This window comes from Procambarus clarkii, chromosome 10, assembly GCF_040958095.1.
Source record: "Procambarus clarkii isolate CNS0578487 chromosome 10, FALCON_Pclarkii_2.0, whole genome shotgun sequence".
In the NCBI taxonomy this organism is placed as follows: domain Eukaryota; kingdom Metazoa; phylum Arthropoda; class Malacostraca; order Decapoda; family Cambaridae; genus Procambarus; species Procambarus clarkii.
In genome coordinates this window covers 29,179,632-29,203,955 of record NC_091159.1, presented here as the reverse complement: position 1 = coordinate 29,203,955, position 24,324 = coordinate 29,179,632, and the positions used below count along the sequence as shown (strand labels likewise).

At 48.5% G+C, this 24,324-nt stretch overlaps 1 protein-coding gene across 1 annotated transcript; it reads right to left on the bottom strand.

The window, feature by feature from the left end:
- Window positions 1-13,479: 13,479 nt before the first annotated feature.
- LOC138363254 (uncharacterized) lies at window positions 13,480-14,382 on the bottom strand. The gene has a single exon (XM_069322263.1). It carries the CDS (start codon window positions 14,380-14,382, stop codon window positions 13,480-13,482), a length of 903 nt encoding a protein of 300 aa, XP_069178364.1.
- Window positions 14,383-24,324: the final 9,942 nt, after the last annotated feature.

Genomic DNA, 24,324 nt, shown 5'->3' with positions numbered 1-24,324 from the left:
GTGGCTGGTAGTGTGGCTGGTATTGTGGCTGGTAGTGTGACTGGTAGTGTGGCTGGTAGTGTGGCTGGTAGTGTGGCTGGTAGTGTGGCTGGTAGTGTGGCTGGTAGTGTGGCTGGTAGTGTGGCTGGGTAGTGTGGCTGGTAGTGTGGCTGGTAGTGTGGCTGGGTAGTGTGGCTGGTAGTGTGGCTGGTAGTGTGGCAGGTAGTGTGGCTGGTAGTGTGGCAGGTAGTGTGGCTGGTAGTGTGGCTGGTAGTGTGGCTGGTAGTGTGGCTGGTAGTGTGGCTGGTAGTGTGGCTGGTAGTGTGGCTGGTATTGTGGCTGGTAGTGTGACTGGTAGTGTGGCTGGTAGTGTGGCTGGTAGTGTGGCTGGTAGTGTGGCTGGGTAGTGTGGCTGGTAGTGTGGCTGGTAGTGTGGCTGGTAGTGTGGCTGGTAGTGTGGCTGGTAGTGTGGCTGGTAGTGTGGCTGGTAGTGTGGTTGGTAGTGTGGCTGGTAGTGTGGCTGGTAGTGTGACTGGTAGTGTGGCTGGTAGTGTGGCTGGTAGTGTGACTGGTAGTGTGGCTGGAACCGTTTATCTTACCTGACTTCAGTTCACTAGATGACTCTGGCGAGCCTCGAACCTCCAACCACACCGCAGGTCAAGGCTTAACGAGCCTTTATACAACCACTTACGAAACCTTTATATCTTTCCCCAATCATGGCGGCGTTCCTTACATCAATTCAACAGTTGATGAGTCCTGAAGCACCACGAGGCTGTTTATAACCACAACAACACTGCCTTGTCAAGTGTCAAAGCTTCGAAACTGTTTCGTGTAAACAAAGCCGTCAAGGCTATGGAAACCTATGTATAATGTCTTCAATGTTTAATGTGTTCAATGTATAATGTGTTCAATGTATAATGTGTTCAATGTATAATGTGTTCAATGTATAATGTGTTCAATGTATAATGTAACAGGTATACGAAACACACAAAGTGTTATCCACAAAGCAAAATAAGTCACATACAAGTTAAGAAGAATCCACTGTCTTTACAGTGACAGTGACAGTGACAGTGATAGTGACAGTGACAGTGAGAGTGACAGTGACAGTGACAGTGACAGTCACAGTGAGAGTGACAGTGACAGTGAGAGTGAGAGTGAGAGTGACAGTGACAATCACAGTGAGAGTGACAGTGACAGTGAGAGTGACAGTGACAGTGAGAGTGAGAGTGACAGTGCCTGGCTGTATAAGACATGCTTAATTGGGGGCTCGAACTTAGAGATGCTCCACCCTAACATGATCCAGTAACACACCTGGTGTCCTCCCATTAAAGGATTAAACGCAAGCAGGTTGGCGTTCAATCCCCCGACTGCCGGCCAAATGCTCGGGCACCATCCCTTTCCCCTGTCCTACCCTTAATCCTTATCCTCATATCTCTTCCAAGTGCCGGATACTCGTAATATCATTGCGCTTTCTCCTCAATACCTACTTTACCCAAACTAGAAAGTAACCGATCTGCGAGGCACTTGACCCGCCAATTATCGTTTATTAAATCATCCTATTACAGCAATTACAACCGCTGCAAATGTTGATGACCAATCCACACATCGGAAAATGTCGGAACGACGACGTTTCGGTCCGTGCTGGACTTGATAATGTTCCAGGACGGAGCGAAACGTCGTCGTTTCTCCACCTTCTGATGTGTGGGGGTTGGTCATCAGTCACGTTACTCGTCGCCTGCAGTGCAAATGTCCATAATATCCAATTACAACTTTCAATCAAATGTGCACTATATCCAAGCATGTCTAGCCATTCAGTGAGGTAAGACTGGGGATTGTAGAAGGGTAGCTTGGCTGATTGGAGGATAGCCTGGCTGAGTGATATGCTCTTGGCTTATATAAGAGGGTAGGGGGGGGGGGGGGAGGGAATGACAAGAGAGAGATCCCGGGCTTATAAATGGGGGGCGACACACCCCTTGATGACAGGAAGATGTCACACCTAGTAGGGCAGAGGTCCCCCCTAGTTGAGAGATGTGGAATGTAGAGCACTGGAATCTGTGACGTATAATGGGACTCCTGGCTAGCAATAGAGGTCCCTAGTGTGCAGGAAGGTGGTCCCAGGCTACTAGGAGAGGTCCCTAGTGTGCAGGAAGGTGGTCCCAGGCTACTAGGAGAGGTCCCTAGTGTGCAGGAAGGTGGTCCCAGGCTACTAGGAGAGGTCCCTAGTGTGCAGGAAGGTGGTCCCAGGCTACTAGGAGAGGTCCCTAGTGTGCAGGAAGGTGGTCCCAAGCTACTAGGAGAGGTCCCTAGTGTGCAGGAAGGTGGTCCCAAGCTACTAGGAGAGGTCCCTAGTGTGCAGGAAGGTGGTCCCAAGCTACTAGGAGAGGTCCCTAGTGTGCAGGAAGGTGGTCCCAGGCTACTAGGAGAGGTCCCTAGTGTGCAGAAAGGTGGTCCCAAGCTACTAGGAGAGGTCCCTAGTGTGCAGAAAGGTGGTCCCAAGCTACTAGGAGAGGTCCCTGGTGTGCAGGAAGGTGGTCCCAAGCTACTAGGAGAGGTCCCTGGTGTGCAGGAAGGTGGTCCCAAGCTACTAGGAGAGGTCCCTGGTGTGCAGGAAGGTGGTTCCAGGCTACTAGGAGAGGTCCCTAGTGTGCAGGAAGGTGGTCCCAAGCTACTAGGAGAGGTCCCTAGTGTGCAGGAAGGTGGTTCCAGGCTACTAGGAGAGGTCCCTAGTGTGCAGGAAGGTGGTCCCAAGCTACTAGGAGAGGTCCCTAGTGTGCTGGAAGGTGGTCCCAGGCTACTAGGAGAGGTCCCTGGTGTGCAGGAAGGTGGTCCCAGGCTACTAGGAGAGGTCCCTAGTGTGCAGGAAGGTGGTCCCAAGCTACTAGGAGAGGTTCCTAGTGTGCAGGAAGGAGGTCCCAGGCTACTAGGAGAGGTCCCTAGTGTGCAGGAAGGTGGTCCCAAGCTACTAGGAGAGGTCCCTAGTGTGCAGGAAGGTGGTCCCAAGCTACTAGGAGAGGTTCCTAGTGTGCAGGAAGGAGGTCCCAGGCTACAAGGAGAGGTCCCTAGTGTGCAGGAAGGTGGTCCCAAGCTACTAGGAGAGGTCCCTAGTGTGCAGGAAGGTGGTCCCAAGCTACTAGGAGAGGTTCCTAGTGTGCAGGAAGGTGGTCCCAAGCTACTAGGAGAGGTCCCTAGTGTGCAGGAAGGTGGTCCCAAGCTACTAGGAGAGGTTCCTAGTGTGCAGGAAGGTGGTCCCAAGCTACTAGGAGAGGTCCCTGGTGAGCAGTAAGAGTAGGACTCTGCTACACAAGTGCATAAAGGCGCTATTCTCCGAAGCGAAGAGCACCAGTCTCCTCTCCATCTACCTTGTGAACACATCTACCATCTACCTTTGTTTACATATATTAAACTGTTTACGAGTCTTGAACGTTCACACTCCAAGCTTATTACTGCTATAAACAACCTCCAAGTGTTTCCACGCTCAAACTATTTAATACATGTAAACAAAGTCACCATGACTGTTGAAAGATGTACAGGTTTCGTAAGTGAAGGCGTACATGCTTGGTGACACCTGGCACCGGGGGGACAGCAGGACAGCGGCAGCGTACATAAATGAAGGTGAAAGTGCCCCAGACAAAAGGCGAAATATGAGAACTGAACAATGGACACTATTTATAGAGAGAGGGTGGATCTGTGTGTGTGTGTGTGTGTGTGTGTGTGTGTGTGTGTGTGTGTGTGTGTGTGTGTGTGTGTGTGTGTGTGTGTGTGTGTGTGTGTGTGTGTGTGTGTGCGTGTGTGAGCGCCCGCGTGCGTGCGTGGCCGGTTAACCTCTACAGTATACCTGATACATTTTACCGAGAATATGTCTAGATAGATGAATAAGAAGGTTCTAATAGAGTCATGGCCAAAGATGATTGACGGGGAAACGCTAAAGAACAGACTGGAAGACGCTTAACCAAGGAGGGAAGGAATAGCAAACAAACGTGTAGAAAGAGATAAGAGAGAGAGAGAGAGAGAGAGAGAGAGAGAGAGAGAGAGAGAGAGAGAGAGAGAGAGAGAGAGAGAGAGAGAGAGAGAGAGAGAGAGAGAGAGAGAGAGAGAGAGAGAGAGAGAGAGAGAGAGATGATTAAGGCTCACATAAGCAAGAGTCGAGGCTGGTCAAAGGCACAAGTCTCCATATAACCAGGTTGCAGCATCAAACTCTAAGCGAGGTAATGCACTTAGCCCGAGGGAAGCCTTACGCAGCTGCAGACCCCCCCCCCCCCTACACCCCTCTCCCCCCTAGCCCCGTGTTAGGGGGGGGGGGGTTTGCCGCTGTCCCCTACCTGCTTGACCTGCTTCCCTCGTCCTGCCTGCTTGATCTGCTTCCCTCGTCCTGCCTGCTTGACCTGCTTCCCTCGTCCTGCCTGCTTGATCTGCTTCCCTCGTCCTGCCTGCTTGATCTGCTTCCCTCGTCCTGCCTGCTTGACCTGCTTCCCTCGTCCTACCTGCTTGACCTGCTTCCCTCGTCCTACCTGCTTGACCTGCTTCCCTCGCCCTACCTGCTTGACCTGCTTCCCTCGTCCTACCTGCTTGACCTGCTTCCCTCGTCCTACCTGCTTGACCTGCTTCCCTCGTCCTACCTGCTTGACCTGCTTCCCTCGTCCTACCTGCTTGATCTGCTTCCCTCGTCCTACCTGCTTGACCTGCTTCCCTCGCCCTACCTGCTTGACCTGCTTCCCTCGTCCTACCTGCTTGACCTGCTTCCCTCGTCCTACCTGCTTGAACTGGTTCCCTCGTCCTACTTGCTTGAACTGGTTCCCTCGTCCTACCTGCTTGAACTGGTTCCCTCGTCCTACCTGCTTGAACTGGTTCCCTCGTCCTACCTGCTTGAACTGGTTCCCTCGTCCTACTTGCTTGAACTGGTTCCCTCGTCCTACCTGCTTGAACTGGTTCCCTCGTCCTACCTGCTTGAACTGGTTCCCTCGTCCTACCTGCTTGACCTGCTTCCCTCGTCCTACCTGCTTGACCTGCTCCCCTCATCCTACCTGCTTGACCTGCTTCCCTCGTCCTACCTGCTTGACCTGCTCCCCTCATCCTACCTGCTTGACCTGCTCCCCTCATCCTACCTGCTTGACCTGCTTCCCTCGTCCTACCTGCTTGACCTGCTCCCCTCGTCCTACCTGCTTGACCTGCTTCCCTCGTCCTACCTGCTTGACCTGCTCCCCTCGTCCTACCTGCTTGACCTGCTTCCCTCGTCCTACCTGCTTGACCTGCTTCCCTCGTCCTACCTGCTTGACCTGCTTCCCTCGTCCTACCTGCTTGACCTGCTCCCCTCGTCCTACCTGCTTGACCTGCTTCCCTCGTCCTACCTGCTTGACCTGCTCCCCTCGTCCTACCTGCTTGACCTGCTTCCCTCGTCCTACCTGCTTGACCTGCTCCCCTCGTCCTACCTGCTTGACCTGCTTCCCTCGTCCTACCTGCTTGACCTGCTTCCCTCGTCCTACCTGCTTGACCTGCTCCCCTCGTCCTACCTGCTTGACCTGCTTCCCTCGTCCTACCTGCTTGATCTGCTTCCCTCGTCCTACCTGCTTGACCTGCTCCCCTCGTCCTACCTGCTTGACCTGCTCCCCTCGCCCTACCTGCTTCCTCACCAAGCAGATCATAAACGACTGATCATCACCAAAAAGCCTCAGTCTTCCACGGGAGTTTACGAGAACAAGAGCAAACAAAAGGTCATTTGGATTCTTTTGTCAAATGGAAATCTCGACGAGAAGAAACCAATTTGCTGTTGGAAAAGGCAGCAAGGGAGAGGGAGGCGTGTCGTACTGGAGGGCCCCACGACCCCTTGTGCCCCCCCCCCACGACCCTCTATGACTCCCCAACGACCCCCCCAACGACCCCCCCACGCCCCCACTCATGTTTCATATATTGAATAAAACACTAGAGAAAGGTGCACAGCGGCCAGCGTACTCGGGTCCTCGGTAATCTACTCAATAAAGAATTAAATTGGATTGTGCTTTGAGGCAGGCGTGGTCGAGTGGGGGGGGGGACACATGTAGCCGTTCACAAGTCGTGGCGTGCACAGGCTCGCACGCACGCACGCACCAAAAAGCCAAAGCTCAACCCTCCGCCGGTTCGATTCCCGGCGGAGGCGGAGAGAAATGAGCAGTTTCTTTCACCCTGATGCCTCTGTTCACCTAGCAGTAAATAGGTACCTGGGAGTTAGACAGCTGCTACGGGCTGTTTCATGGGGTTGTGTGTGTGTGTGTACTCACCTATTTGTGCCTGCAGGATCGAGCGTTGGTTCTTGGATCCCGCCTTTCTAGCTACCGGTTGTTTAAAGCAATGTTCTCCTTCTCTATCATATCAAGTTTTAAAGCTATGAATAGTGTTTGCTTCCACAATGTGCTTCTTTAGTTCATTCCATTTCCCCACTACTCTCACGCTAAAAGAAAACTTTATAACATCTCTATGACTCATCTGAGTTTCTAGCTTCCACCCGTGTCCGCTCGTTCTGTTGATATTCAGTGTGGACATTTCGTCTATTTCAACTCTGTCAATCCCCGTAAGTATTTTGTATGCTGCTACAATATATTCTCGCTCCCTCCTTTTTTTAACGTCGTCAGGTTTAGTTCCTTCAGTCGCTCTTCATATCCCATCCCATGCAACTCCGGGACTAGTCTCGTCCCAAATTTTTTTTAACTTTTCCAGTTTCCTAATGTGTTTCTTTAGGTGTTGGCTCCATGATGGGGCTGCATACTTTAAGACTGGTCTCACGTAGGCAGTGTAAAGCTCCCTAAATGCCTCCTTACTTAGGTTTCTGAATGACGTTCTAACTTTTGCTAGCGAAGAGTACGCTGTTGTCGTTATCCAATTTATATGTGCCTCAGGAGTTAGATTTGGTGTTACGTCCACTCCCAGGCCCCTTTCTCGCATCGTCACAGGTCGGTAGTTTCCCTTCTTTGTGTACTGTCCCTTTGTTCTCCTGTCACCTAGTCCCATTTCCGTAACTTTACACTTGTTCGGGTCGAACTCCAGTAGCCATTTCTTTGACCATCTCTGCAGCTTGTTCAAGTCCTCTTGTAGTATCCTACACTCGTCATCTGTCACAACTCGTCTCATTAATTTCACGTCATCCGCGAACATCGACATATAGGACTCGACTCCTGTAAACATGTCGTTCACGTATGTTAGAAACAGAACTGGTCCCATCACCGATCCTTGAGGTACTCAATCGTTACGGTTCGCCAGTCTGACTTCTCGCCCCTGACTGTTACTCTGTGGCCTGTCTGGACTGTTACTCGCCTGATAAGTAAGTCTTTACCCATGCTAGGGCTTTTCCACTTACTCCCGCCTGCCTCTCAAGTTTGAATAGCAGTCTCCTGTGTGGTACTGTGTCAAATTATTTTTGTCAGTCCTGAAATATGCAGTCTGCCCATGCTTCTCTGTCCTGCCTTATTCTTGTTACTTTATCATAGAATTCCAGAAGGTTTGTTAAGCATGATTTCCCTTCTCTGAACCCATGTTGCTGTTTGTTTACAAAATGTTCTCTAGGTATGTAACACGTCTAAACTTGATTATTCTGTCAAGTACCTTGCAGGGGATGCTTGTCAATGATACTGGCCTGTAGTTAAGTGCCTTTTCTCTATCTCCTTTTTTGAAAATCGGTACGACATTTGCCTTCTTCCAGCAACTGGGCAACTCTCCTTTCGTTAGTGACTCATTAAAGATCCTTGCCAGAGGCACGCTGAGGGCCTGCGCTGACCCTTTAAGTATCCACGGTGATACTTTGTATGGTCCAACCGCTTTAGTTGCATCCAGTGTTGTCAACTGTTTCATTACCTCCTCTGCTGTCTCCTCTATATCTGATAGTCTTTCATCAAGGGTAATCTCTTCTAACAATGGGAGCTGCTCAGGTTCGGTTGTGAACACTCCATGGAAACTGGCATTCAGTGCCTCGCCGGTATCCTTGTCACTTTTAGTATATGCCCCCTCTGTCTTCCTTAGTCTTGTCACTTTGTCGTTCACCGACATTTTTCCTTCTTATATGACTATGTAGTAATTTAGGTTGCTTTTTAGCTTTCATTGCAATATCGTTTTAATAATTCCTTTCCGATATTCTCCTTATACTAATATTATTCATTCCTAGCTCTGTTGCATCTAATCATATTATCTTTTAACCTTTGTCCTCTGTACTTTCTCCACTCCCTCTTGCTTCCTGACACTGTCTCTTAAACCATGGGTTTTATATTCCCTTCCTAATTTTTTCTTTTACAGATGGTGTAAAACTTTTTTGGGGGTTTACCGAACCCGAAAAACTGTGTGTGTGTGTGTGTGTACTCACCTAATTGTACTCACCTAATTGTGCTCCTCAGTGTCCTTCCAAATTGAGTTTTGGCTCTTTGATCCTGCCTCTCAACTGTCATTCAACTGGTGTACAGATTCCTGAGCCTACTGGGCTCTATCATATCTACATTTTAAAGTGTGTATCGAGTCAGCCTCCACTACATCACTGCCTAATGCATTCCATTTACTAACTACTCTGGCACTGAAAAAATTCTTTCTAACGTCTCTGTGGCTCATCTGGGTACCAAGTTTCCACCTGTGTCCCTTTGTTCGTGTCCCACCCGTGCTGAAGAGTGTGTCTTTGGCCATCCTGTCAATTCCCCTGAAAATTTTGTAGGTGGGTATCATGTCTCCCCTTACTCTTCTGTTTTCCAAGGACGTGAGGTTCAGCTCCTTTAGCCTTTCATCGTAGCTCAATCCTCTCAGTTCCGGGACGAGTCTGGTGGCATACCATTGAATCTTCTCTAACTTTGTCTTGTGTTTAACTAGGTATGGACTCCAGGCTGGAGCTGCATACTCCAGGATTGGTCTTACATAAGTGGTATACAGGGTCCTGAACGATTCCTTACACAAGTTTCTAAAGGCAGTTCTTATGTTGGCCAGTCTAGTATATGCCTCTGATGATATCCTTTTGATGTGGGTCTCTGGGGACAGGTTCGGTGTGATATCAACCCCCCAGATCTTTCTTTCCATTTGACTCTTGCCTGATTTCACCTCCCAGATGATACCTTGTGTTCAGCCTCCTGCTCCCTTCTCCTAATTTCATTACCTTACACTTTCCTGAGTTGAATTTTCGCAGCCATTTTCTAGACCATTCCTCCAGTTTGTCCAGGTCATCCTGTAGTCTCTGTCTATCTTCATCCGTCTTGATTCTTCTCATATTTTTTGCCTCATCAGCAAACATTGAGAGGAATGAGTCTATACCCTCCGGAAGATCGTTTACATATATTAGAAACAGGATGGGTCAAAGTACTGAGTCCTGTGGGACTCCGCTGGTGACATCTCGCCACTCTGATGTCTCCCCCCTCACCGTTACTCGCTATTTCCTGTTGCTTAAGTACTCCCTTATCCACTGGAGCACCTTCCCTTTTACTCCTGCCTGATGCTCCAACTTTTTTAACAGCCTTTTATGGGGTACTGTGTCAAAGGCTTTCTGGCAGTCCAGGAAAATGCAGTTGGCCACCCTTCCCTTTCCTGCCTAATTTATGTTGCCTGGTCATAGAATTCTATTAACCCTGTGAGGCACGATTTACCATCTCTGAACCCATGTTGGTGGTGTGTTACAAAGTTATTTCCCTCCAGATGCTCTACGAGCCTTTTTCTCACGATCTTCTCCTTCACCTTCCGTATACAAGTTAGGGAAACTGGCCTGTAGTTTAGTGCCACTTGCCTGTCACCCTTCTTGTATATTGGGACTACGTTAGCTGTCTTCCAGCTTTCTGGTAAGTCTCCTGTTTCCAGTGACCTGTTATACACCATAGAGAGTGGCACACTTAGTGCTTCTGCACCTTCCTTTAGTATCCATGATGAGATTCTGTCAGGCCCAACAGCCTTTGTCACATCCAGCTTCAGCAGACACCTTTTGACCTCATCACTGGTGAGGTTAAATTCCTCCAAGGTTGCTTGGTTTGCTTTCTCCTCATTTAGTGCAGGGGCTTCTCCTTGTTCTATTGTAAAGACCTCCTGCAATCTCTTGTTGAGTTCTTCACACACCTCCTTGTCATTCTCTGTGTATCTGTTCTCCCCTTTTTTAAATTTCATCACTTGTTCCTTCACTGCTGTTTTCCTCCTAATGAGGCTGTAGAGCAGCTTTGGTTGGGTCTTGGCTTTACTCGCTATGTCATTTTCAAACTGTCTCTCTGCTTCCCTCCTCACTCTGAGGTACTCATTTCTGGCCCTCTGGTATCTCTCCCTGCTCTCTGGTGTTCTGTTATTTCTGTAGTTTCTCCATGTTCTTTTACTCAGTTGTTTCGCTACCTTGCATTCCTGGTTGAACCATGGGCTTTTCTGTTGTTTTTCGTTTTTCTCTATTTGGACGGGGATAAACCTGTCTGCAGCTTCCTGGCCCTTCTGGGTGACAAAATCCATCATGACCTGCACATTCTTGTCTCTAAGTTCTGTTTCCCATGGTATTCCCCACAGGAAGTTCCTCATCTCGTCATATTTTCCTCTTCGGTAATTTAGTCTTTTCCCCTCCGATCCCATCCTTGGATAGGTTATCCCTACCTCCACCAGGTACTCAAGAGACAGTACAATGTGGTCACTCATTCCTATGGGGGCTTCAACTTTGACTTCCCTTATTTCTGACTCATTCAGGGTGAATATCAGGTCGAGTCTAGCTGGTTCATCATTTCCTCTGTGTGTGAGTGTGAGTGTGTGTATGTGTGTGTGTGTATGTGTGTGTTAGTGTGTGTGTGTGTGTGTGTGTGTGTGTGTGTGTGTGTGTGTGTGTGTGTGTGTGTGTGTGTGTGTGTGTGTGTGTGTGTGTGTACACACAGAGACGCAGCCTTTCACTAGGCCTCCAGGACCAGAATACATCAAGCATTTACTCCAAGAACTGACGAAACCTTTACATCTTTTCTCAATCTTGCTGACTTTGTTTATCATTTATTAAACAGCCTGTTAGCTGCGAAGCTTTACGAGGTTGTTTATAACTATTACAAAACATTGGGTTGTGATGTTTTCATGATGGGAAAATGTTTAATAAATGTAAACAAGGCCACCATTGTTGTTAAAAGATGTACAGGTTTCGTTAAGTGGCAGTGTAAAGACTTGATGCACACCCTGGCTGATGGGAGGCTATTCCAGGGTCGTGTCCCCTTGTTAACACCGGAAGTGGTCGGCTAGTTATGTTCCTTAAAATTAGAGGGGGAGAGTCACACACACACACACACACACACACACACACACACACACACACACACACACACACACACACACACCTGTATGTGGAGCGTTACTATCAGAAACCAGAAGGATTCATTCAGGGCTCTATATACCACAAACGTCAGACAAGTTCTAGAATATGCAGCTCTAGTATGGAGAACATGCATCATCAAAGAAATAACATTGGTGGAAGAAGTTCCCAGTTGTTACGTTGGCTAAAAAAAAAAGGCTAATCGCATCCCTGGAAGAGAGGAGATATGATTACGACATAAAAATACTTAGGGGAATTGATTGGGTGGACAAAGACACCAATTGAAGAGGCATAAATAATGGAACATAAGTGGAATGTAAAAAAAAAAGTTTGTTAGCAAACATTTCCTTCACTGGAGAGTCAAAGGAGCAAACAAATGCATGATTTAGGCGGAGTGGTGGAGGCAAACACCACACACATGGTTGTGGAGTGGTGGAGGCAGACACCACACACAAGAGGGTGGAGTGGTGGAGGCAGACACCACACACATGGTTGTGGAGTGGTGGAGGCAGACACCACACACAAGAGGGTGGAGTGGTGGAGGCAGACACCACACACATGGTTGTGGAGTAGTGGAGGCAGACACCACACACAAGAGGGTGTGGAGTGGTGGAGGCAGACACCACACACAAGAGGGTGTGGAGTGGTGGAGGCAGACACCACACACAAGAGGGTGTGGAGTGGTGGAGGCAGACACCACACACAAGAGGGTGGAGTGGTGGAGGCAGACACCACACACATGGTTGTGGAGTGGTGGAGGCAGACACCACACACAAGAGGGTGGAGTAGTGGAGGCAGACACCACACACATGGTTGTGGAGTAGTGGAGGCAGACACCACACACATGGTTGTGGAGTAGTGGAGGCAGACACCACACACACAGGTTGTGGAGTAGTGGAGGCAGACACCACACACATGGTTGTGGAGTAGTGGAGGCAGACACCACACACATGGTTGTGGAGTAGTGGAGGCAGACACCACACACATGGTTGTGGAGTAATGGAGGCAGACACCACACACACAGGTTGTGGAGTAGTGGAGGCAGACACCACACACATGGTTGTGGAGTAGTGGAGGCAGACACCACACACATGGTTGTGGAGTAGTGGAGGCAGACACCACACACACATGGTTGTGGAGTAGTGGAGGCAGACACCACACACAAGGTTGTGGAGTAGTGGAGGCAGACACCACACACATGGTTGTGGAGTAGTGGAGGCAGACACCACACACAAGGTTGTGGAGTGGTGGAGGCAGACACCACACACATGGTTGTGGAGTAGTGGAGGCAGACACCACACACACAGGTTGTGGAGTATTGGAGGCAGACACCACACACATGGTTGTGGAGTAGTGGAGGCAGACACCACACACACACATGGTTGAGGAGTAGTGGAGGCAGACACCACACACACATGGTTGTGGAGTAGTGGAGGCAGACACCACACACACAGGTTGTGGAGTAGTGGAGGCAGACACCACACACATGGTTGTGGAGTAGTGGAGGCAGACACCACACACATGGTTGTGGAGTAGTGGAGGCAGACACCACACACACAGGTTGTGGAGTAGTGGAGGCAGACACCACACACATGGTTGTGGAGTAGTGGAGGCAGACACCACACACACACATGGTTGAGGAGTAGTGGAGGCAGACACCACACACACATGGTTGTGGAGTAGTGGAGGCAGACACCACACACACAGGTTGTGGAGTAGTGGAGGCAGACACCACACACATGGTTGTGGAGTAGTGGAGGCAGACACCACACACATGGTTGTGGAGTAGTGGAGGCAGACACCACACACACATGGTTGTGGAGTAGTGGAGGCAGACACCACACACACAGGTTGTGGAGTAGTGGAGGCAGACACCACACACATGGTTGTGGAGTAGTGGAGGCAGACACCACACACACATGGTTGTGGAGTAGTGGAGGCAGACACCACACACACATGGTTGTGGAGTAGTGGAGGCAGACACCACACACATATAGTCAACCCCTGTAGTCGTAATGACTGTTTCCCTCTCTCCTAATAACTCCCATCCTACCCTCCATGTCCTTAATAAATCCGACATCAATTTATATATCTCAGGAATTTCCAAGATCCTCAAATCTCAGATCACAACAAGAGACATTTAACAAAGAACATTTAACCAAATTATACAAAAGAGTTCAAGGCTCGACCTGCGACTCACCTTTTTTTTCCTCGCGAGACAAAATCAGAAGTCAATAGCCCATAAAAGCATTATAACTTCACTAAGACTGATTCAGTAGAGGAATTTTATTACACTTTATCTGGGTGATAACTACTGTTGCAGTGACGACTACTGTTGCAGTGACGACTACTGTTGCAGTGATAACTACTGTTGCAGTGATGACTACTGTTGCAGTGATGACTACTGTTGTAGTGATGACTACTGTTGCAGTGATGACTACTGTTGCAGTGATGACTACTGTTGCAGTGATGACTACTGTTGTAGTGATGACTACTGTTGCAGTGACGACTACTGTTGCAGTGCTGACTACTGTTGCAGTGACGACTACTGTTGCAGTGACGACTACTGTTGCAGTGCTGACTACTGTTGCAGTGACGACTACTGTTGCAGTAACGACTACTGTTGCAGTGACGACTACTGATGCAGTGATGACTACTGTTGCAGTGACGACTACTGTTGCAGTGACGACTACTGTTGCAGTGACGACTACTGTTGCAGTGATAACTACTGTTGCAGTGACGACTACTGTTGCAGTGACAACTACTGTTGCAGTGACGACTACTGTTGCAGTGACGACTACTGTTGCAGTGATAACTACTGTTGCAGTGATGACATCTGTTGCAGTGATGACCACTGTTGCAGTGACAACTACTGTTGCAGTGACGACTACTGTTGCAGTGACGACTACTGTTGCAGTGACAACTACTGTTGCAGGAACGACTACTGTTGCAGTGACGACTACTGTTGCAGTGATGACTACTGTTGCAGTGACGACTACTGTTGCAGTGATGACTACTGTTGCAGTGACGACTACTGTTGCAGTGACGACTACTGTTGCAGTGACGACTACTGTTGCAGTGATGACTACTGTTGCAGTGACGACTACTGTTGCAGTGACGACTACTGTTGCTACTGTATTCTCCAGGGAGGGACGGTGGACCATGCTCCAGGGAGGGATGGTGGACCATGCTCCAGGGAGGAAAGGTGGACCATGCTCCAGGGAGGGAAGGTGGACCATGCTCCAGGGAGGGAAGGTGGACCATGCTCCAGGGAGGGAAGGTGGACCATGCTCCAGGGAGGGAAGGTGGACCATGCTCCAGGGAGGAAAGGTGGACCATGCTCCAGGGAGGGAAGGTGGACCATGCTCCAGGGAGGGAAGGTGGACCATGCTCCAGGGAGGGAAGGTGGACCATGCTCCAGGGAGGAAAGGTGGACCATGCTCCAGGGAGGGAAGGTGGACCATGCTCCAGGGAGGGAAGGTGGACCATGCTCCAGGGAGGGAAGGTGGACCATGCTCCAGGGAGGGAAGGTGGACCATGCTCCAGGGAGGGAAGGTGGACCATGCTCCAGGGAGGGAAGGTGGACCATGCTCCAAGGAGGGAAGGTGGACCATGCTCCAGGGAGGGAAGGTGGACCATGCTCCAGGGAGCACCTTACACGCTCCACACTCAACTTTCTCATTCACCAAAGTTCTAAAAATCTCCTTAAATCCGTCGCTTTCTTTTTGCCTGACTGCTTTAACCCCCCCCCCCCCCCCCCCCGACACGCCCCGACACAGCACGACACGGCACAGCACGACAAGGCACGGCACGACAAGGCACGACAAGGCACGGCACGACATGGCACGACAAGACAAGGCACGACAAGACACGGCATCACGACACAAAAGTCGCTCATTTCACCTCTCGCTTAGTGAGTTAGTTTCATTTGAAGGGAGACTCCACAAACACGTGTCTTCCTCCGTCCCTCCACGACGCTCTCCACCACAACTGGTGACAAGGAAGAAGCACTCCACCACCACCACCACACAACTTCTCTACTGCAACCGCTAAACAAACAACCTTCAGCACTCAGAAGGCAGACGAAGTCGGCATTCGTGCGAGATCACTTGCATTCACCCTCTCACACACACACACACACACACACACACACACACACACACACACACACACGCCTCAGGAAAGCAAACAATGAATGCACTTCATTCATCATCTCACCGAAGTCTCGGTTAAGACTTCAAACAATGGACTTCGTTCTTTGCGTTTACCGCCACAAACAACCCACGTACAAGAGGGAAAGAAATGGAACAGACGTAAATAACACAGTGCTCATTACATCGCCCCTATTGCTTCTCACATCAAGGGGGATTATTTGCACAGCTTTGCATTCTAAGCTGTGCGGTTTGCTGCAGCTTTGCATGCGTTTGTATTCAGCCCAAGAGCCGCTGCTTAAATCCTGCAGCCCGATGACCGCCCGCTCCCTGTGTCCCTCGAGGCGCTCCCTCGCATACTGACTATACCTTCCTCGCTTGAATACGTTGTCCCTTGTTCACATCCAGTGACCTGACTGGCAGAGAGAGAGAGAGAGAGAGAGAGAGAGAGAGAGAGAGAGAGAGAGAGAGAGAGAGAGAGAGAGAGAGAGAGAGAGAGAGAGAGAGAGAGAGAGAGAGAGAGAGAGAGAGAGAGAGAGAGAGAGAGAGAGAGAGAGAGAGAGAGAGAGAGAGAGAGACAGAGACAGAGACAGAGAGAGAGAGAGAGAGAGAGAGAGAGAGAGAGAGAGAGAGAGAGAGAGAGAGAGAGAGAGAGAGAGAGAGAGAGAGAGAGAGAGAGAGAGAGAGAGAGAATAACTTAGTCTCTTCACCATCTCGCTGCACAAGTGCCAACATGTCTTACATTGCCACCTCCATCGGTCAATATCTTAAAGTCTTCCTGGAGACTCCTCCATCTTCCCATCGTCCCCAACTGTCTCTCCCCCACCCGTCCCCCTGTGCACCTGTCTCCCCCACCCGTCCCCCTGTGCACCTGTCTCCCCCACCCGTCCCCCTGTGCACCTGTCAGGGGGAAAGCGCAAAGCCATTACGACTGTATAGCACTTGGAAGGAAATAAGGATTTGGGATGGGACGGTGGGAAAGGAATGGTTCCCAAGCACTTGGGCGGTCGGGGATTGAACGCCGACCAGCATGATGCGAGACCGTCGCTCTGCCGTCCAGCCCTCGTAGCCTCGGGCGTGGGCAGGTGGACCACACGTCAAGTGACGACCAAACCACAACTCACAAGATGGAGAAGCAGCGACGTTTCGGTCCCTCCTGGACCCCTGTCACGTCACGTCGTGTGGCCACTTATTGCACGCATTATGTTGCGTCACTAACTGAAGCGGTCCCAACAGGTCCCAACAGGTCCCAACAGGCCCCAACAGGTCCCATCAGGCCCCAACAGGTCCCAGCAGGTCCCAACAGGTCCCAACAGGGGTCCCAGCAGGCCCCAACAGGTCCCAACAGGTCCCAGCAGGCCCCAATAGGTCCCAACAGGTCTCAGCATGCCCCAACAGGTCCCAACAGGTCCCAGCAGGCCCCAACAGGTCCCAACAGGTCCCAACAGGTCCCAACATTTCCCAACAGGTCCCAACAGGTCCTAACATTTCCCAACAGGTCCCAAGAGGCCCCAACAGGTCCCAACAGGCCCCAAGAGGTCCCAAGAGGTCCCAACAGGCCCCAACAGTCCCCAACAGGTCCCAACAGGCCCCAAGAGGTGCCAACAGGTCCCAACAGGCAAAACACTTTAAATTATCAAACAATTTCATGTAATTATTCTGTCAATTACTCAGGGGTAAAGTTTGGCTTGCTCCTCAAATCAGAATTCATAATTAATGAAACGAAACGACGAAATATAGAAGGCTCGATCACGTGTGTGTGCAAACCCTCCCAAAACACTTCGGACGTTCCCATATACTTTCGGCCTCCTCCTCCAGCAACACATTAAGCGGAGAGTCAACATTTCCAGTATTTTTTTTTTTTTATTGGAGGCGAATTGTAATGTTCTCATTTATGCGGCCTCGGCGAACTCCACCAATTTATCCGGCACAAAACATCCGGATGCGGTCCACTGGGAGGAGTCAAGTGATCGCTGATTAAACAATTATTCCTAACTGACTCTTTGGGGGGATGGAAAGGTGGGGGGAAGGTGATGGAAAGGGGGAGGGAGGGTGATGGAAAGGGGGAGGAAGGGTGATGGAAAGGGGGAGGGTTTCCCCCTTTTATACCCGCACACTCACTCACAACACCCTCACTCCTGGACAAATACCACAACAACAACACACTCCTGGACAAATATCACAACAACAACACACTCCTGGACAATACCACAACAACAACACACTCCTGGACAATACCACAACAACACCCTCACTCCTGGACAATACCACAACAACAACACACTCCTGGACAATACCACAACAACACCCTCACTCCTGGACAAATACCACAACAACAACACACTCCTGGACAATACCACAACAACACCCTCACTCCTGGACAATACCACAACAACACCCTCACTCCTGGACAAATACCACAACAACACCCTCACTCCTGGACAATACCACAACACCACCCTCACTCCTGGACAAATACCACAACAACACCCTCACTCCTGGACAATACCACAACAACACACACACTCCTGGACAATACCACAACAACAACACACTCCTGGACAATACAACAACAACACACACACTCCTGGACAATACAACAACAACACACACACTCCTGGACAAATACCACAACAACAACACACTCCTGGACAATACCACAACAACACACTCCTGGACAAATACCACAACAACAACACACTCCTGGACAATACCACAACAACACACACACTCCTGGACAAATACCACAACAACACCCTCACTCCTGGACAATACCACAACAACACACACACTCCTGGACAAATACCACAACAACAACACACTCCTGGACAATACAACAACAACACACACACTCCTGGACAATACAACAACAACACACACACTCCTGGACAATACAACAACAACACACACACTCCTGGACAAATACCACAACAACAACACACTCCTGGACAAATATCAGGAGTCTGACCAACATTGGTTAAAAAGATATTTCGAAAATTCAGCGACATTTTATTTTATCTGTTTGTTTTGGCCAGTGTGCGTGCGACAGTCAGATACAACAGTTTTATTGATCAGTGACAGCAATAGTTGAGCACGACTGACGGTGGGGCCCCATGTGATGCTCCCCCCCCCCCAGGGGAGGGCATAACCTATCCTTCCCCAGGGGAGGGCATAACCTATCCTTCCCCAGGGGAGGGTACATCTTATCCTCCTCCAGGGGAGGGTACATCTTATCCTCCCCCAGGGGAGGGTACATCTTATCCTCCTCCAGGGGAGGGTACATCTTATCCTCCCCAATGGAGGGTACATCTTATTCTCCACCAGGGGAGGGTACATCTTGTCCTCCCCAGGGGAGGGTACATCTTATCCTCCACCAGGAGAGGGTACATCTTATCCTCCCCCAGGGGAAGGTACATCTTATCCTCCCCAGGGGAAGGTACATCTTATCCTCCACCAGGGGAAGGTATATCTTTTCCTCCCCCAGGGGAGGGTACATCTTATCCTCCCCCAGGTGGATAAGATGACACTCCTGCAGTGTCAGCCAATAATAATGTTTCTTCATATATATATATATATATATATATATATATATATATATATATATATATATATATATATATATATATATATATATATAACTGAAAACTCACACCCCAGAAGTGACTCGAACCCATACTCCCACAACTGGTATGTACAGGGACGCCTTAATCCGCTTGACCATCACGACCGGACATAAGGAAGGATTAAGACCTCGGCTATCACTTCCTTATGTCCGGTCGTGATGGTCAAGCGGATTAAGGCGTCCCTGTACATACCAGTTGTGGGAGTATGGGTTCGAGTCACTTCTGGGGTGTGAGTTTTCAGTTGTATATAGTCCTGGGGACCATTCAGGCTTGTTTGCATATATATATATATATATATATATATATATATATATAGGATGAATATCTACATCCATTCCTTCAACCAATCATTCAGCAGACATAACATCATTGCCTGTTGCTGGTGATATTTTACAAGAGGAAATACTCAAATCTGTAACAGTAAAGTAGTTTGCAATCCAAGAGACAGATCCGGGGCCCTGGAACATCAATGATACAAACACAATAGATTATTGAATTCGTAGCGGGGCCCTCGTCATGTCAGAACCATGAGAGTAACCTACGCAGAGTGTATACAACAGCTGGAGTAGAGAATGTGAAGGCGAGGTGTTTATCAAACAAACAATGGACTGCTGAATGGCGCGTATGTAAAACATGAATGGCTACTCTATAACACCATCCCAAGGTCGTTTGTACTGCTTAGTATGTCGACCATTGTCCAAGACAGAATCTCCTTTTCCTAAACTGTGGTTCAATGACTAGGAGCACAGCAATGTTATTGTGGTATTGTAGAACATGGAAAGTGCATGCCAGCATATATGATAATTCATAAAGAAACAGGAAGTGTTGATTCTTAATTACTTGAGCAACACCGCTCAGAGCAGCAATATTGCCATAAAGTGTTGACGCGTCTGGTTTATGTAATTCGCTTTCTTGCCTCTAGAGGTTTGCCATTTCGCGGAGAAAATGAGATTATTGGGTCAGCAAAAATGTCAACAATGTAGTTATACTAGAGCTGCTGAGTCAATTTGACTTTTTCTGAGAAAAACATCTCAAAAATGTATGGAAATCCTGGAAATGGGAATCCGCTAGATTTATCACGATATATGTGTGTGAAGAATTTATTGAATTATTGGGACAACAGGTTCATTGAACTGTTCTTCAAGAAGTAAAAGAGTCAAAGCAAAGCAAAAAAGACACTCAATAAGTGTCTACACTTAGACTCCACTCCAGACATCTCACACACAGATCAACTGACATTTTCTGTCTTATACATGAAAGGCTGTGAGTCTGTGGAACGTTCCTTCCTGTTCGTCCCCATCAGTTCTCATGGAGTAAAAGATCTAACAGACACTGTCGCGGATTTTCTGAATAAGAACCAAATTCCACTATCAAACTGCCGAGGTCAGCCATACAATAATGCCTCAAATATGGCTGCACGATATACTGGATTGCAAGCACAGATTCATCAACTCAATGAGTTTGCCATCTATGTCCCCTGTGCTGGACACAGCCTTGTCCAGAACATCCTTGTTGCTACGAATCATCTTGGTCCATGAAAACCTATCTTCAGGAAACTAGAGACAAATTTAGTGAATATGAATTCACAGAGAAGAGTAGGTGTCCAGACACAGATTACTGTGATGGGGAAAAACAGGAACGAACACGAAGCGTGTACTCACCTAACTGTACTCACCTAATTGTGCTTGCGGGGGTTGAGCTCTGGCTCTTTGGCCCAGCCTCTCAACTGTCAATCAACAGGTGTACAGGTTCCTGAGCCTATTGGGCTCTATCATATCTACACTTGAAACTGTGTATGGAGTCAGCCTCCACCACATCACTTCCTAATGCATTTGTCAACCACTCGACACTAAAAAAGTTCTTTCAAATATCTCTGTGGCTCATTTGGGCACTCAGTTTCCACCTGTGTCCTCTAGTGCGTGTGCCCCTTGTGCTAAATAGCCTGTCTTTATCTACCCTATCAATTCTCTTGAGAATCTTGAATGTTGTGTTCATGTCCCCCTTAACTCTTCTGTCTTCTAACGACGTGAGGTTTAATTCCCGTAGTCTCTCCTTGTAGCTCATACCTCTCAGCTCGGCTACTAGTCTGGTGGCAAACCTTTAAACATTTTCCAGTTTAGTTTTATGCTTGACTAGATATGGACTCCATACTGGAGCCGCATACTCCAGGATTGGTCTGACATATGTGGTATATAATGTTCTGAATGATTCCTTACACAAGATTCTAAAGGCCGTTCTTATGTTAGCCAACCTGGCATATGCCGCTGATGTTATCCTCTTGATATGAGCTTCAGGGGACAGGTCTGGCGTGATATCAACCCCCAGGTCTTTCTCTCTTTCTGACTCTTGAAGTATTTCATCTCCCAAATGATACCTTGTATCTGTTTTCCTGCTTCCTACCCCTATCTTCATTACATTACATTTGCTTGGGTTAAACCTTAACAATAATTTGTTCGACCATTCCTGCAGCTTGTCCAGATCTTCTTGAAGCCTCAAGCTGTCCTCCTCTGTCTTAATCCTTCTCATAATTTTGGCGTCGTCAGGAAACATTGAGAGGAATGAGTCTGTACCCTCTGGGAGATCATTTACGTGTATCAGAAACAGGATAGGTCCGAGTACAGAGCCCTGTGGAACTCCACTGGTGACTTCACGCCAATCTGAGGTCTCACCCCTCACTGTAACTCTCTGTTTCCTATTGCTTAGATACTCCCATATCCACTGGAGCACCTTACCAATTACTTCTGCCTGTTTCTCCAGCTTATGCATCAGTCTTTTATGGGGTACTGTGTCAAAGGCTTTCCGACAGTCCAAAAAATGCAGTGCGCCCAGCCTTCTCTTTCTTGCTTAATCTTTGTCACCTGATCGTAGATTTCTATTAAGCCTGTAAGGCAAGATTTACCCTCCCTGAACCCATGTTGATCGGTTGTCACGAAGTCCCTTCTCTCCAGATGTGTTACTAGATTTTTTCTCACGATCTTCTCCATCACCTTGCATGGTATACAAGTTAAGGACACTGGCCTGTAGTTCAGTGCCTCTTGTGTGTCACCATTTTTGTATATTGGTACTACATTAGCAGTCTTCCATATTTCTGGTAAGGCTCCCGTTTCCAGTGACCTACTATACACTATGGAGAGTGGCAAACAAAGTGCTCCTGCACACTCTTTCAATACCTATGTCTTAGTAGTCAATACCCGTGTGTCTTATTACATATGATGGATGAGCAGAGCCATTAAAACTTCTCATTAAAACTGAGAAATTCAAGGTGGAAACTTTCGTCCTTATTCTGGACACTAATCTTTGAACTGACAAAACGTGCAGAGGCTGATTTATTCACTGATTGGAAATCTGTTTTCTTTCTTCTGTGAATTGAAAGCCATTGCTTCTGATGCACTAAAGAAAACGTGTGACCTTCTGGCTAATATGCATCACAAAGACCTGAATTATGATGACCTTTTACATGACTGTGATCATCTCAAGCCCTTCATGGCTCGTGATGAACATTGTGAGAGACCTTCATGGCTCGTGATGATCATTGTGAGAGACCTTCATGGCTCGTGATGAACATTGTGAGAGACCTTCATGGCTCGTGATGATCATTGTGAGAGACCTTCATGGCTCGTGATGATCATAGTGAGAGACCTTCATGGCTCGTGATGATCATTGTGAGAGACCTTCATGGCTCGTGATGATCATTGTGAGAGACGCCCGGCACTGTACTGAAAAATAATTTCGAACAATTTGAAGACTGTAATGCCGAATGTTGACATTGCCCTCCGAGTGTTCATGCGCATGACGGTGACCAACTGTACAGTGAACGTTCTGTTTCAAGACTGAAACAAAAAAAATCTGCTTCGTAGCACAATGTTGCATCATCGTTTGACCTGGCCTTCACTCACGTGCATGGAAAATGACATTCTGAAGACCATTGACTTCAAGCCAATAATAAAGTAATTCTCTGAAAAGAAATGCCGTAAATTCTTATAATAATAAAAAGATTGTTAGTAATTTCCTATTGTTCCATCTAATCTGTGTAGCTTACTGAGTATTATTGTCTTTATCCAGCCTTGTGTATTGGTCAAATGTTTATTATGTTGAATAACAACATGTTGTAGAGCAGCAACTGATGCTTTAACACCAGTTCTCTTGAAGTGACAATAAAATAAATATATATTATTATCGACCATTTACTTTTATTCCTGTGAGTGGATGTCGTAGGAGCCCGACACCTGCTGGTGTGCCCCGGGACCCTTAAAGTAACGACATTGTAAATGAGAGGAAAGGATGAGGAAGGGGAATGAGAAAGTGTAAAGTGAGGGGAGGTGGATAGTGAGGGGAGGTGGATAGTGAGGGGGAGGTGGATAGTGAGGGGGAGGTGGATAGTGAGGGGGAGGTGGATAGCAAGAGAAAACTAGATAGTTTTCTTCAAAGAGTGCCGGACCAACCGGGCTGTGATGGATATGTGGGCCTGCGGGCCGCTCCAAGCAACAGCCTGGTGGACCAAACTCTCACAAGTCAAGCCTGGCCTCGGGCCGGACTTGGGGAGTAGAAGAACTCCCAGAACCCCATCAACCAGGCATCAAGTGAAGGGGAAGGGAACTATCAGGAGAAAGCGCCAAGCCATTACGACTATATAGCACTTGGTCAGGATAATGATTTGGGATGGGACGGGGGGAAGGAATGGAGCCCAACCACTTAGACGGTCTGGGATTGAACGCCGACCTGCACGAAGCAAGACCGTCGCTCTACCGTCCAGCCCAAGTGGTTGGGCAGGTATCAAGTGAGAGGAGGTGGATAGTGGTGAAATATGAATAACGGCATTGGCTAATTTATTTGGTTGTAGTGGTTAGAGTGGTGGTAGTGGTGGTGGTAGTGGTGGTGGTGGTGGTGGTGGTGAGAGGTTATGAGTGGTGGTGGTGGTGGTGGTGGTGGTGGTGAGAGGTTATGAGTGGTGGTGGTGGTGGTGGTGGTGAGAGGTTATGAGTGGTGGTGGTGGTGGTGGAAGGTTATGAGGGAGGTGTGGCGAGGGGATGTGAGTGTGAGGGTGGTGTGTGTCAACTCACTGGCAACAGGACAGCAACAATGGCGTATAAGAACAGACCAACAACCCCGCCGCCTCCGAGCGCCATATTAACTCACCAAAACCTCTCTCAACACAGACGCTGATATTTGTAAACATTTCTTGCTAATGAGCATGACAATTCCGCTCCAATATAACCCAAAAGGCACCTTTGTCCAGCGCCAAAAACTCGTAACGCCAACACTGTGCACATTCGTATTGCACAGGCAATAGTGAGTACATTGCACAACCTCGCTTTTAATATTGCATAAATTT

What these genes read in the sequence shown, in the direction of transcription:
- LOC138363254 (XM_069322263.1), bottom strand. Translation starts at nt 14,382, where the DNA reads ATGGTCCACCGTCCCTCCCTGGAGAATACAGTAGCAACAGTAGTCGTC.